The 16,418-nt window shown below is 27.0% G+C and overlaps 1 protein-coding gene across 1 annotated transcript; it reads left to right on the forward strand.

Moving 5' to 3' along the window:
• Positions 1–14,096: 14,096 nt before the first annotated feature.
• LOC123212479 (nuclear transcription factor Y subunit B-1-like) lies at positions 14,097–14,683 on the forward strand. Its single transcript, XM_044631636.1, has one exon. The coding sequence runs from the start codon at positions 14,137–14,139 to the stop codon at positions 14,608–14,610; it is 474 nt and encodes a 157-aa protein (XP_044487571.1). The 5' UTR covers positions 14,097–14,136; the 3' UTR covers positions 14,611–14,683.
• Positions 14,684–16,418: the final 1,735 nt, after the last annotated feature.

Consider the following 16,418-nt stretch of genomic DNA (forward strand, 5'->3'; position numbering starts at 1 on the left):
AGAGAGAAAGAGAATATACATATATATATATATATATATATATATATATATATATATGTATGTATGTATGTATGTATGTATATGTATATGTATATTATACGAATTTTATGGAATATTTTATTTATTTAATTATTTTTTTTCTATTTTCCTGTTTTGTTGTTTGTAGGGACCCTCTGGCTAGCTGTTTAAAGTATGAAAATTGACGTCTCCACGCGCCTTTACTGAAGCGTGGCGCGTCGGCAAGTGCCTAATAATACCTCTATTTTTATTTATATTTATTTTCAAAACTAATTTTTTCAATTATTTATTTATTTTGTATGATAAGTTATATTTATTATAATAAATTTATTTCTTATCTTAAAATTTTTATCATGAGAAAAAGTTAATATAATTTTAATACCCATGTAAATACACATTCAACTTTATTAAGGAAACGTTTTGTTCAAGGTAATTATATATTACTTTAAGAAAATGTTTGCTTTGAATAATATTTTATTATTAAAATTAAAAAATTACCTTGTAGATAGATTATTTATAAAATTATTGGGTATAAATGATTATTATGTTTGATAAAATTTAATAGGTATAAATAATTATTATATTTAATTAAAGGTAATAAAAGAATGTCTTTAACTGAAAATAAGGGTATTTTTATCCTAAAAAATTAATAAATAAAAATATAATTATAATAAAATCGAAATTACATTGGTAATTTTTTAATACCTAAGTTGAAGGTAATAATCAAATTATCACTTATATTACCTGTGACAAATACATTGATAATAGAATATTATCATAGTATTTTATTACTAACAAATTAAACAAGATAATATAAGTAATAAAATATAGTTATCAAAGTAATATTTATTAATTAGGAACTAAACCACCCGTTAAAGTAATATGTCTTCCAGTTAATAAATATTACTTTGATAATCTATCTTTTATTATTTATATTATTTTATTTGGTTTATTAGTAATAAAATAATATGATAATCTTCTATTATCAATGATGATGTGATAAGTAATGTAAATGATAATTTGATTACCACATTCACCTTAGGTATTAAAAAATTACCAATGTAATTTTGATTTTATTATAAATATATTTTTATTTATTAATTTTTTAGGATAAAAATACCCTTATTTTCAGTTTATATAACAAGTAATATAAAAAATATTTTAAAATAATTATACTCAAGAGTATTTAAGTAAAATAATTTACTAGCATTATTTCATTACTTCTAACCAATATAATAATTATTTATACATATTAAATTTTATCAAATATAATAATCATTTATATCTAGTAATTTTCAAAATACTTTATCTTCAAGATAATCTTTCAATTTTAGTAATAAAACATTATTTAAACCAAATGCCCCCTAAGGATGATTTGATTTTAGGAATGTTTTATTATCAAAATTGAAAAATTATCTTGAAGATAAATTATTTTAAAGATTACTGGGTATAAATTATTACTATGTTTAATAAAATATGATAAAAATTGATAGGTATAAATAATTATTATGTTTAATTAGAGGTAATAAAATAATATCAGTATATTGTTTTACTTAAATACCTTTGGATATAATTATTTAAAATATTTTTATGTTATTTGTTATATTAATTAAAAATAAGATTATTTTTATCTTAAAAAAATTAATAAATATGAATATAATCATAATAAAATAAAAATTATTTTGATAATATTTTTAATATTTAAGGTGGAGGTAGTTATCAGATTACCTTTTATATTATCTATCATATTATCATTGGTAATAGAAGAATATCGAAATTTTTTATTTTTTATAATCTAAATAAAGTAATATAAATAATAAAATATAGATTACGAGAGTAATCTTTAATTGCCTTAAACCAAATGCCCCTTAATAATCTATTTCTCAGTACCAAAATTTTTATTATTAATGATAATGTAACAAACAATATAAAAGTAACTTGATTACTTCCTTATAATTAGACATTAAAATATTATTAAAATAATATCAATTTTGTTATAATTCTATAATTATTTATTAATTTTTTAATACAAAAATATCTTTATTTTTAATTAATAATATAAATAATATTTTAAAAATAATTATACCCAAAATATTTTTAAAAATAATATTTTATTATATCTAATAAAATATAATAATAATAATTTATTTTTATAAATATAATAATTTTTTATAACTAATAATTTAAAAAAAAAATTATTTTTGTAATAATATTTTATTTTTATTAATAATAAGTTACCGAAGCATCCTAAGAAATTGTATTTATCTGATATAATCAAGGGCTTATGATATAATTAAAAAAAAAAAAGACCCATTTTTGTAAGAGAAGATCTTGGACGGAAAGCTATTTGGTAGTGAGGGATATCGTCCAATAGTTTACAGCCACGTATGTATATTGAAAAGAAGGGTTTTATACATCACATTGCAAGTAAGTTATAGCATAATAGTATAATATACGGTAGATACCTGCCCAAGAAAGTTTGGAGCGCGTGGCACCGTGTGTGAGCGTGGGGTTGACAGTTTCAGTTTCGAACGGTTTATTTATTTAAATGATGAAATTATCCTTCATCGGATTTTTTTTTTAATTTTTAGTAAATTAATAATAATAATAGGAAAAATTGATTATTATAATAATTTATAAAAGAATATGGAGTTTTAGTAGGGCTTTTATCCAATATTTTCAAAATCAAATCAAATTAATTAGTTTAATCAGTTTAATTTAAAATTGACTTGTGATCTAGCCTGACATTTACTAAAAATTAGTTTGATATAAGACTTTATTAAAATTGATGAATTGAATAAACTGATCAAAATTGGAAGAACTAGACTTGGCCAAGTTTTATTACTCTAACCCCTCATTTTGATTTTTATTCTATTTTTTAAGGTTTTTTTTAATGAATTGAGATTTATGTTTTAAAGAAGCAAATATATTTTATTATTATTGATAATTGTATAAATTTGTTTCTAATAAGTTTCATGCAATTTATGTTTAAAACATATATTAAATGTTTGATATTATTTAATAAAATTATTATAATTTTATAGTAGGTTGAATGGATCAAACTATAAACTAGTAATAAAATCGATTTGATCGTTGATCCAATTTTAAAATAATTACTTTTTCTAGTAAGATAGTAAGAGAGGATCTTGTATGAAAAATGGGTGGCTGGATTTCGTTATCGAGTCTAATGAGGTGGTTGCGACTAGGGGTGGATACGAACCAAACTGAGTTGAATATCCTTTGGCTCGAATTTGGCTCAAATGAAAAATAATTTGATTTGAATTCATTAAGTCAATATTAAGAGTTGTTCGAATTCGATTTGAATAAAAATAGTTCGGTTCGAATTTAGCTTAAATTTGTGATTTATTAATAAAATAATATCGTTTAATAATTATTTATCATAATTTGAATCAAGTCATCTATATAACTCGTTATTCAAACTGAGTCAAACTTCCTATAACTAAAATTTGGTTTAGTTTTAAAATAAATCAAATTTTTTAATTTAAATTTGATTTATATTTAAAATAAACGAATTTGAATATTTTCAAATTAAATTGAGTTAGCTTTTGACTCTGAGCTACCTTAGTTGGAGTCCAGTCCTAGCTACGACAGATTGGTCCATGTCATCGCGTGTCTTATGATTGGCTCCACCTTTTTCCTTTTTCCTTTTTTTTTTTTTATTTTCAAGTATCCCATATCATTGACTTGGAATTTCTCAAAATTCATCATCACCGTGCAGTTTTCTACACTTGAACGTGGCGACCTTCAACTGGATGGATGTATTTAGTAATCATTTGCATCTGTTGCAGAGGATTTTCTTCTCACATTAACAAAGAATTATATTTAAAAAAAAACCGTTGACTAGAACGACTTGGAAAATTATAGGATAAAGCTTCTTTTCTATTGGGCCCTTACTGGAATTTTATAATATTATATAATATTTATAAAAAATAACATCAAATCAATATAGTAGCACGTATTACACAGTAAAATATATATTATTAATATATATTTAAAAAAATAATGATGTGATAAAAATATATTTAAATTTTTTTAAAAATTTTAAAATATTTATTATATTTTTAAAATAAAAATATAATTATTAAAAATTTATTATTATTTTATTTAATTAAGAAATTGAGCTTTTATTATATAATATAATATAATACCACTAATAGAATGAATTTATACATCCACATCCACTCAGTTCTTTATACAAAGAATGTGAAATTGAGTAGCGAATATTTTTTTGTCTATTTTATAAGTAGTGTTAGGTATATAATTTTTATACGCAAATGATAATATATTATTATATGATTGAATAATTAAAAATTAAAAATAAAATAATATTTAATTATATAATAATATATTATTATTTATATATAAAATTATGTATAAAGATTATACACATAATTATATTATTCTCTTATGACGTACGTACCAATGAGAAAAAAAAAAAAGAAAAGATAAGTGTCAAAGTCTCTCGTGGTTTTCAGTTCAATCAATCTACATCAATTATTTGGTGCCGTAGATTGCTCATAGGCTGCAGTTATGGGTCTGAATTTTTTGTCTAAGGCCACAAATCCCAAACAGTAGAAGCCCAATGGCTACACACAACTTCCTCGGCCTATCAATTAGGATATGTTAACTGCATTCCTTCGCCGGCCTACCAGTTAAAAGCCGAGTAAGATTAAATCGATGATATCAAATTTGATAATTAATTTTAAAATTATTATATTAGATAAATTAAAATTTTAATTTTAAAATATGAGATTTTAACTCTTGCTCTTATATTTGAAATCTAACTCTTTTATCATTCAAATTATCTGTCAGAGTGTGTTACCTTATTATTTCACCATGGATATTACTAGTATTGATCACATGAAGGAACTGGACTTGGCAAAGGAAGAACCGGCAATTTTGGTATCTGCCAAGAATTCACCTCCTATGCAAACTATTTTCTTATCAAACATTGACCAACCTGTGACTTTTCCCGTTGAATCACTCTCCTTTCAATCTTCTCCGGACAAGACTTCCTCCTCATCAACACATGAGATTCCTCAAAGAGAGAAGAAAGCGGTGGCTGAACTGTTTTCTTACTATTTCATGGCCGGAAGACTTCAAATGACCCAGTAGATTAGAGCTTCTATGCAACGATGCTGGAGTCTTGTTTGTAACAGCAGCACCCAAACTTATGTTAAAGGATCTTTGAGAACTCTCTCTCTTCCTAACTCTACAATATTTCACCACGTCGTTCATAGGCCTGGCATGGCCTACACAAGAGTCTCGCAGAAACAACACTCTTGTTTATTCTTTCTGTATTAAATATTTGTCCCGAAATGAAGTCCTTTAAGCAAGTTTGATTATTTTTTATGATCTAATTAATTCAAAGGTCACTATGTTTGCATGTGGAGGTTTCTCAATTGGTTTTGTGCCAAACCGTGTGATACTTGATGGAAGATTTGGTAGAAAATATTCCGACGTTTGCTAATATTAATTATAATTATAATTTAATAAAATTTAATAATTAAATAGTTAAATAATAATTTATATATGAATTTAAATAATAGTTTTTAAAGTTATGATATGAGTAAAGAGGATGAGTGTGCACTTAAAGTTTATTAGACCTTCGAGGGGTTCAATAACCTATTACTACATATTAGCTAAGTGTCATTTTCGAAACCCATTCAAAGTGATTTCGTTCATTAAAAGTTGTCATTCAAACAGATTTTAAAAGCGGAAAACTTGTGACATCAATGCAAGAGCTCTATATATTCAAATTATATGGAGTTTCAAGTATTCTTATATGTTTAAAGTATTCAATTCAGTATGCATATATCTTGTGAATTTGGACGGATTGATAGATAGATTCATTTCATTTAGTTAAACAAAATAAATCTTACAAGATTAGCAAGTGAAATGTTTACATCTATTTGTAGAGGTGAAGGCCTTCAAACTCAAGCTTTATACAATAATAAAACTTGCCTAAAAGCAAGAAATTCACTTCAAATTAAATTTAAGCATAATGAATGCGTTATGCAAAAAGAGATTCCATCTCCGACTTCTTTGTTTCAGTGAACCGAATCAGGCATCCCCATTTCCATTAATTTTCTCTGATGAATGCACTCGCAATTAAACTCTTCTCTTTCTGCCCCCAAATGGTCAATGCTCTCACAGGGAAAGTCATGACCAAGTCATGCTCAGCCTTAGAAGTCCTCGTAGCCCACATATTGAGGGCAAGTACAAAGGCGGTCTACACAAACCCAGATGACTTTTCATCGTTTCTTTTTGCAGTGGACCTAGGTCTAAAATATCAACACTTTGCGAAAAAGGGTTTGCAGGAAACTGTGTCGTCACAGCTTTTGCCATTGCCAAAGTTGCAGATCTGGCTGAGAAACCGTTCTCATTCTGTGTTGAGAAGATGAAGGAAGGCCAGGAGAGAGTGACAGACCAGTACGTGAGATCGGCCATAGATTGGCTGGAGATTTATAGAGGGATCATGAAACTTCTATCTATGTGTCAGCTTGCTTCAAACTACCTCTCAACGAGCTTGATGAATTCGTTCTTCTGCTCTTTGATAATGGAAAGGAGAATATTAACGCATTGATCGGCCTTGAAGAAGAGAAGATGCAGAGATTCAAGGTGCAACATTTTCAGATATTTAAGAAACCAAATTTTCCACGACATAATACAAATAATTTGTTACTAGAAAGCCAGCTGAATGAAATCGCTTTTACTGTATAAGATATAAGCATATATAAAGAAGCGGTTTCACATCTATTTTACATGTTTATTTTATATTTTAAATAACTATAATTCAATTATTATTTATTAAGTATAATATATTTGAAAATGAAATATTTTTTAATAAGTGTAAACTATAAACTAAACCAAATCAAACTTTTTTTTTTTTAAATTTAGTTTGATTTGAAATCGAATCAATCTGTATTCTTTTAATTTTGTTTAAAAAGTTTTAAATTGTATCAAATTGGATCGTATACACTCTTATTTTTTATTAATATGAGAAATCTAAACTAATTCATTCCATTCATAAGAATTCCAACTGAATCATTAGAAATAGATTGCGGTTGTCTTTTGAAGAATATAGGGCAAGTGGGTGTAAAAGAAGGAAATTTACTGGATATGTATAAAGTAATTAGCAGTTAATTAATTGGGTTGTTGATCTTTAATCATTTTATGATTTCTTTATTTAATTGGTAGAATCCAAATCACATTCATCACGAAGTTGGAACCTTTAATCACAGCTGCAAACCCTAAATCCAGAATCCAGATCATCTCCTTCATTTTTTAAATTTTTTAAAGAAAGTGGGAAAGACTGAAGAGGGATCTGTTTGTATTAAGAAATTTAACCAACAGAACCTCATTGGAAATTCTTAGAGATTCTCTTGAAATTTGAAAAGTACTGGGACTGTTTAACACTATATTTGGTTTATTTAAGAAAATTAATTAAAATAAGCACCGAATTTACTGCCTAAACATTTTTTCGTAAGATTTCTCAACTTTTACCTTTTTAAGCAAATGATATTTTTTATTCTAAAAATACCCTTCATCCTATTTATTTTCATTTACAACAATTTTTACAAATTAAACTTTTATATTTTAGAGTATATAGATTAAACTTAATTTTTTTGTAATGCATAAGATTTACAGATGAAAAACATATTAATTTAGAATGTAATAATTGATATTTATATATCTTTATACCTTTACAAAATGATGAACATACAATGGTGCGTTTTTTCGAGCGGGTGCAAAAATGTACAAAAGTGTAAAATGGTGTGTGAAAATGTGAAAGGGTGCGTGAAAATATGAAGGGGGTGCATCAACTCCAAAGGGGTGCGTGAAATCGTAAAAAGATGTGTCAACTTCAAAGGGGTGCGTCAAATCGTAAAGGGCTGCGTGAAATCATAAAACGGTGTGTCAACTTCGAAGGGGTGCGTAAAATCGTAAAAGGGAGCGTCATTTTCTTAAGAGGTGCGTGAAATCTTAAAAGGGTGTGTCAACTTCTGAAAGGGGTATAACAATGCTGAAGGGGTGTATGAAAGGGTGCGACACTTTGAAAGGGTATGTCATAAGCTAAAGGGGAGCGTGAAAGTATAAAGGGTGTGTGAAACTATGAAGGGATACTTGAAAATGTGAAGAGGTGCGTAATAATAATAATAATAATAATAATAATAATAATATAATATAATATATTATTAATATATTATATATTATATATAAAAGGGTGCATGGAAAATGCAAAGGTCGCACCCTTATATATATATAAATATATTATATATTATATTATTAATGTAATATATATATAAATATCATATATTATACTATTAATATATTATATATTATATATAAAATGGTGCATGGAAATGCAAATGACGCACCCCTTTGCATTTCCCCACACCCTTATATATATATATATATATATATATATATATATATATATATATATATATATATATATATTATTAATATAATATATATTTTTTATATTCTTATGCACCCCTTTTATAATCTATGTTCCCCTTTTGTATTTTACCCGCTTGTTTATATTTTTCTGTACTTGTTTATATTTTTACGTATCCATTTATATTTTCACGCACTATTTTCTATTTTCACTCAACCGTTTGTATTTTTACTCACCTCTTCGGAGTTGACGCACCCCTTCAGACTTTCATGCACCCCTTCACATTTTCATGTATCCCATTACATTTTCGCACATTTTTGCACCAATTCAAGAAAACGCATCTTTTATGTTCATTATTTTGTAAATGTATAAACGTATAAAATATCAATTATTACATCCTAAATTAATCTGTTTTTCATTTGTAAATCTTATTCATTACAAAAAAATTAAGCTTGATCCGTATACTCTGAAATATAAAAGTTTAATTTATGAAAACAATTGTAAATGAAAAGAAATAAGATGAAGGGTATTTTTGAAATAAAAAATATCATTTGCTTAAAAACGTGAAAGTTGAGAAATCTTACCGAAAAAAAGTTTAGACGGCAAATTCGATATATATTTTAATTAATTTCCCGTTTGTTTATCATCTAATATTGATTTTTGGTTTTTGATTCTAGTCAATTTTCTTGTGTCCTATTAGTCAAAATACATGTATAAACAAAATATATAAATTTATCAGTATAAATTAATATAATAAATTCAAGTTTTCCAAGTAACATGTGTATTTCTTTTTTCTTTTCTAAAAAATGTTTTTAAATATTTCTCTTTTTAACTATCTAAATTACAAATAATAATGTTGTGTATTCAAAATTGAAATCCCAGTGATATAACAATTAGAAGGTGTTTGCTTAAGAGTGGTCAAAAAATATTTTGCTAATATATATTTTATTATTAGTATTACCTTATTTAATTTATCCGTAATAAAATATTTTACTAATTTTTTATTACCAATGGTAATATGATAGATAATACAAAAAATAATCTTATTACCAACTATATGTGAAAAGATTACTAAGTAGGGATGACAATAGGGAGGGGTAAGGAGGGGATCTTAATCCCCGTCCCCGTCGTCATCCCCATTCATTTCCTTACAGGGGATATCAATCCCGTCTCCTATCTTTCTTCATAGAAGATATCAATCTCTATCTCTTACTCATTCCCTTTATGGGGATGATAATGATTCTTCGTCCCCTCTTCGCATAAAAAAATCCCTACCCATTCTAGCGGAAAAAAACTCCTTCCCACACCCCTTAAACACAACATAATTATATTAAATAACAAAATTGGGCAAAATTAAAACCAACTCACTATTTCAAATATCACAAATATCATATATTAATCACGTTACTATACATAACAAAAACCTAAATAAATTTGAAAAAATAAATAATCTAAAACTATAAAATATATTAGTATTTTAAGTAAATATTTTAATATAAAAAGAGATCTCTTCGTTGGCTCCACCTGTATACATCACGTTAGAGGCAAAGGTCGACGAAGGGAGAGGTTGCCGAATTTTTGAACAATCTGAAGTTGAAGATGGGGGTTAAATTGAAGTTTTCAAAAATTTGGGGTATTTAAAATGAGAAAAATATAGAAATCCTAAGTTTGGAGGAAAAATGTAACTTTTAAAAGTTAAAAAATTTTAGACAGAGATAAAGTTTTTAGTTTTTAAAACTTTGACGGAGAAATATAATAAATTATATATATTTTAATAATATTATTATTATGATAATTTTATATTTTATCTTAACTAAAAATTTTAATAAAAATTGATTTATAGATAAATATTTAGATTTTTAAAATTTTATAAATATATATTTATTTTTACATTAAAATTTGAATGAAAAACCTTTTGCCCTTTAATTTAATGATAAAGTAAAGTGAAATTATATAAATTGAATTGAGGACCAAAAAACAAAAAAAAAGAGTATTCAACCAACGACTCATCCACTGAAGACAGTACGGACAATTAGATAAAAGCAGCCTGGGAATTTCAATAACCTCCTCGTGCCATCAAAAACTATATATAAATATTATTCTTCATCATCAGAGACAGAGAAGTACTTCTGCAACATATATATATATATATATATATATATATATATATATATATGCACGCAGATACACATACGGGTAGTACTTTAATCAATTTACAAAAGCAAAAGATATCTTCATAGTTAAGTTGAAATCTTTCTGGAATGATTTGCCAGGTTTTGTAGCAATTTAATGAAAGTGGCAATATGGAGCATGGTAATTTCAAGAATTGGTTTGACTTATTTACCTGAAATCCATGAATCTTTAAGCCCAAGTTAACAAGAAGAGGCTCAGGTATGAGCTTCTAAAATTAAATTAATCACCTGCTGGCATTATATGTCTAATGAAAACTCAGGACAGAGTATGGATGTTCAAAGAAAAAAGTAGTGAACAAGAACAACTCAGTTGAATGCAGCTTTTGGTGCTGTTCATGCAGCAAATTTTTTATTTGGGAGAGCAAAACAGCCACCACGTGAAAGGAAGAAAAAGATTGAACAAGATCATGAGCAAACATGAGTCAAACAGTATGTTATGATCTAAGTTAAAAAGAAAATCTTTCTTAATTCTAATCCAATAAAAAATTAGTTGAAGCATGAAATGAAATTTCTAAGGGCGCGTTTCATTCGAATATTCTTATATTACTAAAAATAAAATATTATTGTAAATATTTATTCTTTGAAAAATTACTAAATATAAATTTATTATTATCTTTAAATATGTTTGGTAAAATAGATATGTATAAGTAATTATTATATTTGATTAAAAGTAATAAAAAAATAATAATATATTATTTTACTTATGATATGAAAGATTAATATGTGTAAAATATTTTCTATATTACTTATTATTTTAATTGAAAATTGAGGTTTTTTAATTTTAAAATTTTAATAAGTAAGAATAAAATAGTATTAAATAATGAGATTATTTGGGTAATCTTTTAATATTTAAAGTGAAACTGTAATCAAATTATCTCACATCACTATTAATAATAAAAGATTACCAGAATATTTTATTGTTTTGTAAACCAAACAAAATAATAAAAGTAATAAAACATAGATTACCAAAGTAATAAAAGATGACTTCAACCAAAAGCCCCCTAATTGTCATGCAACAAAACTTTGTTTGCACTTTTTTTATATACAAATGTGTATACACATGAATGTGTCATGATGTGATTGAGTGATTCTGAATTAATGATAAAATAAAACAATATAATGCATATGCACTTTGAGTACGTAAATGGGTATACTTTATATGTGTCATTATATGATTTGATATTATTTTATTTTTAATTTAAGATCACCCAATCACACGATAACACGTATATGTGTGTATCCATTTATGTATTTAAAATAAATACGTATAATTTTATTAGATAAGATAATACCTAATCACATAATGATACAACTATATATATATATATATATATATATATATATATATATATATATATATATATATATACACACACAAAATAAGTACATATAACATTGGACACTTGTCATGCCAGTTGATTAATACTAATTTAATTTCCTTCCTTAACAACCATAAATCAATCGCTAAATAATAAATTATTGAACTCAGTGCATTAATATTGTTGATCTAAATAAAGTTAAAAATTAATGAAAGCAAGTGAAGTGGATAGGTATTATATATATTGACATGCGAGTCTAACTTGTTAATTAATGAAAGCAAGTGAAGTGGACAGGCATTAACTCATATGAATTAATTTATATATCAATTAAACAATATGTAATCAATTTTGAATACTTTGTTAGATATACAGATGAGATATAATGATTTTGAATTAGAAATAAAATAATATTCAATTACATAATAAGATATCATCTAAGTATTTAATTAGATATTCAAAACTTGATGCACATAGTATTACTCTTTATTTACAAAATAAAATTATATGTATAAATAAATTACACAAACGTATTAGTATAAACTAAGATAATATGTTATGATTTTTTTTTGGTAACCAGGAATCCCTACCCGTATTTATGGAATGGGTAAACCTAGGACACAATAACCAGACTCACAACCACTACATCAGATAAATCAAAGTTTCAAAAACATGATAAGGGTTCGAACTCAAGTCTTTACCTTATAAGTTCTAATACTCTACCAGCTTTGTTAATCCTTAAGGTCTAAAAATCATGCAATTATTCAATCAGATGTTATTATATCAATTTATTTAAATAAGTTTGTACAATTTATTTGTAAACACAGCACTAACCTTTTATATATATTAATACAAATAAAAAATTGGTCTGCTGTCGTATTGGATGATGCAATCTAGAGTAAAACTTACGTAATCGATTAATATTTAAATCATCATCAGCTTTTGTTAATTTGGTAAGTTAAAAGTGTTGGTTGAATCCACGCCAAACGATGATTCGTTATATGGTATAATCCCCCACCACTTTTATTATAACTTTTTTTATCATTATAATAAACATGCTTAACCTCAGTTGACTGGTGGAGTCTAAAGACAGAATTGGGTACCAAAAGCATATTCATGATTCACATCTTGGATTATTAGGGTCCATCTTAATTAATTCAAATCATAATCAAAATTTGTTGAAACCCTCTCACCATCCATTGTTGCATGCAGATGCAGATGCAGTTTAAAGCCTGATTGATGAGATGTTTAGTTGGCATTTAGAGTCTTATGTTTTACGCTATGGTATTGATAATGATGGGACCGGTTAATCAATTCTATTATTCCCTAGGATGAGAGATAAATATAGTGAAGATTTGATGCAAATTGGTTTTCAATATGGTTCAATCTATATTCATAGTTATGTTATTAGTGTTTTTATAAAAATATTTTGTTGGAGTGTGAAAGAGAATAGCTCTTAACCTATCTTATGTTGATGTTTACTTAATTTAAGTGTTTGATATGAAATTGTATATCTAATTTATTATTGGGTTTTTTCCTTTATTTTTTCTCTGCATATTCCATTTCTTGTAAATGATCATTTAGTATAGAATAAAAGGAATTAAACGAGTTATAATTTTATCAATTACATTTCAGTATTATTAATTCCTTACATGAGTGAATGAAACAAAAGAAATGTCTACGTGTAAATTATATTTTTTTGTAAAAGATATTTATTTATAGATCAAGGTATGAATTGTTATTCCTGTAACTAGTCGTATCTGTATAAGGATTTTCTTAGATTAGATATCAAAACCTAATTTAGTTTAAAGTATATGACTGAGGTCTGGCAAGTGGCTGCCAACATGGGTGTGTGGACCGTGGACTTAATTCACACAAATCACTAAACAATTTTGAGGAGAATCACAATCACAATTTGTATAGTTTTAATTAATATTAAGCGCCCAACAGACTGAGCTGAGCTCCAGTGAGCTATGACCCTACCGTTGAAGCCTACCTGGTTGGCATCATCACGTGCCATGTTGAGAATAAAGACACAACTCACGACTCTCATAGTTGTATGTATGTATGTATGTTTGTATACATGTATGTAATTTATATATAGATTTATGGAGTTAAGCCTTTGACCGCAAGCTGCAAAGTCTAAGTCGGCAACAGACAAGAGACCCAGTTCATTGTATCTTTAATGGGAGATAATATTGGAGCAACTGCTGATGATGGAGGTATCAAGGAGCAAGACCGGCTGTTGCCAATAGCAAACGTGGGGAGAATCATGAAGCAGATTTTGCCACCAAACGCGAAAATCTCAAGGGAAGCTAAAGAAACGATGCAAGAATGTGTTTCAGAGTTCATAAGTTTCATCACCAGTGAAGCTTCGGAGAAGTGCAAAAAGGAAAGGAGGAAGACAGTGAATGGAGATGATATTTGCTGGGCTATGGGAACGCTAGGGTTTGATGACTATGCAGGGCCATTGAAAAGGTATTTGTATAGGTATAGGGAAATAGAAGGAGATAGAGCAAATAATCAGCAGGAGAAGGGCTCTCAGAGTAATATCAATACTGAAGATCAAAAGGAAGAACCACCTTCATATGGAAGTGATCATCATCACCAACTAAATCATCAGCCTAGGAGTTTTAGTTCTAACTCAAGGCCATATTAATTACTCAAAGTCTCTGAGTAGGTTTTAGGCCAAGCGATTTCTAGTTTTGTTTATGATTATACCCATGAATGGAATGAACAAATTAGGTGTTTTTTTTTTTTTTTAAACATATTGGTGTTTTATTTATGTATGGGATTTATGGATCTTGCAAACTTGTTCTTGGGAATCAAGTGGAAACTTCTGATTTCATCATGAGTGGCGTGGAATGGAGATATTCCTTACTGTTCTGAAATTTCTTTTGTTCTTCGTTCTTGCTGTAAACTCGCGAGGAAGAAGATGAAAGGCCTATCTATAAAGGTCAGTTGGGCATATCAAGTTTATTTTTCCCCCAAGAATTTGCAGTTTTTATATGTTACTCTGGCTAGAATCAAATTGGCTTACACCTGTTTAATATTTCTCTTCATAAAATCATCATCTTCATCTTCTTCTTCCATGACTACTTTTGAGTCCCACCTTTGTATTGAAATAGTTCACGCAGCATTTACCCTTCTTGTTCTGGTATGAACTGTCTGTCCTTTAGGGTTTCTTTTTTTTTTTTTTTTTTAAATAGTCCACATCTTTCTATATATATCAATAGATGCTGACAAGAGGTAATTAAGTATATCTGTCTAGGGTTAGGGTTTTCTTTAACCCTCAATTTTGGGAACTTGGGGACCACCATTCACCCAACTATCCACAATACTGTTTGCAGAAAAGAACATAACAATTAAAGTACATCTTGAGCTTGTTCACATTCATCCTAATCTTTATCCAAAAAATACTGGAGTTATTTTCATGAAGATATCAGAAGAGAGGGAGAGATAAGAGTTAGAGTTACTAAGATTAGGATTTCTATATGACTCCAAATCATATTCTAATTGTATCAATAGTTTGGAGAGATGAGAATAGATTATTACAGTTGTGTTGAAATACAATAAAACCATGTTTACATATTTTTGAGTATACAATTAGATTTACAGATAATATGTTATCAAATTATTAATTTATTTTAAATTAAAGATAAAATAACATTTATTTATGTATAATTTATATATTTAATGATGTATTCAAAAGCGAATACTTGTTGAAATGTTATGTATTTGGGCACACCCACATGAAAAGATGCATCAGAAATAATGAAAATGAGACAGGATGGGAGACAAAAAGATGAGCTTGAAAAAATGGCCTACCATATTTCATATTGCAGTACAATGTGACAGTCGTCTTCTACTCCTAGAAGAATATTTGTTTGATCTTGTTAATCTCAACAATCAGGTCAAATTTAAGCCATCCAGCCCTCTTCTCAATATGTGTTTTTGGTGAGACAATGAGCAAAACCATTTCACTTTGCTAATCAAATATTATTTATTTAATATTATATATGATAATTATTAATTAGAATGGTGTTAATAGGCCTATCAATCGGGCCTAGTGAATCGAGTCCATTCTAAAATATCTTTCGGATTTGGGCTTTAAGTTTGTCTGTTCGAGTTTTATTCGAGGTACTCAAACCAGTTCAATTAAAAGTTTCAGATTTTGAACCATATTTCAAGCCTAAACTAGACATGAAATAAACTGTTGATATTTTTTTTTAGAATTTCTCAATATTTCTTACAATTTTACAAATAAAGCAAATATTATAAACTGTTATCAGGAACACAAAGATAAGGTATTTTCTCAATTATTAAATTTATAAAGCTAACTCAGATCATAAAATTTTGTTAACTGATAGACATCCCTGGAATTTCTCTTCCTTGGAGAGGAGTATTTCTCAAGAAGACCCTAGTGCTCGACTAATTGAGCTTTGCCGAAATAATACAAAGCCAACC

Source organism: Mangifera indica, chromosome 3 (genome assembly GCF_011075055.1).
Source record: "Mangifera indica cultivar Alphonso chromosome 3, CATAS_Mindica_2.1, whole genome shotgun sequence".
Taxonomy (NCBI): domain Eukaryota; kingdom Viridiplantae; phylum Streptophyta; class Magnoliopsida; order Sapindales; family Anacardiaceae; genus Mangifera; species Mangifera indica.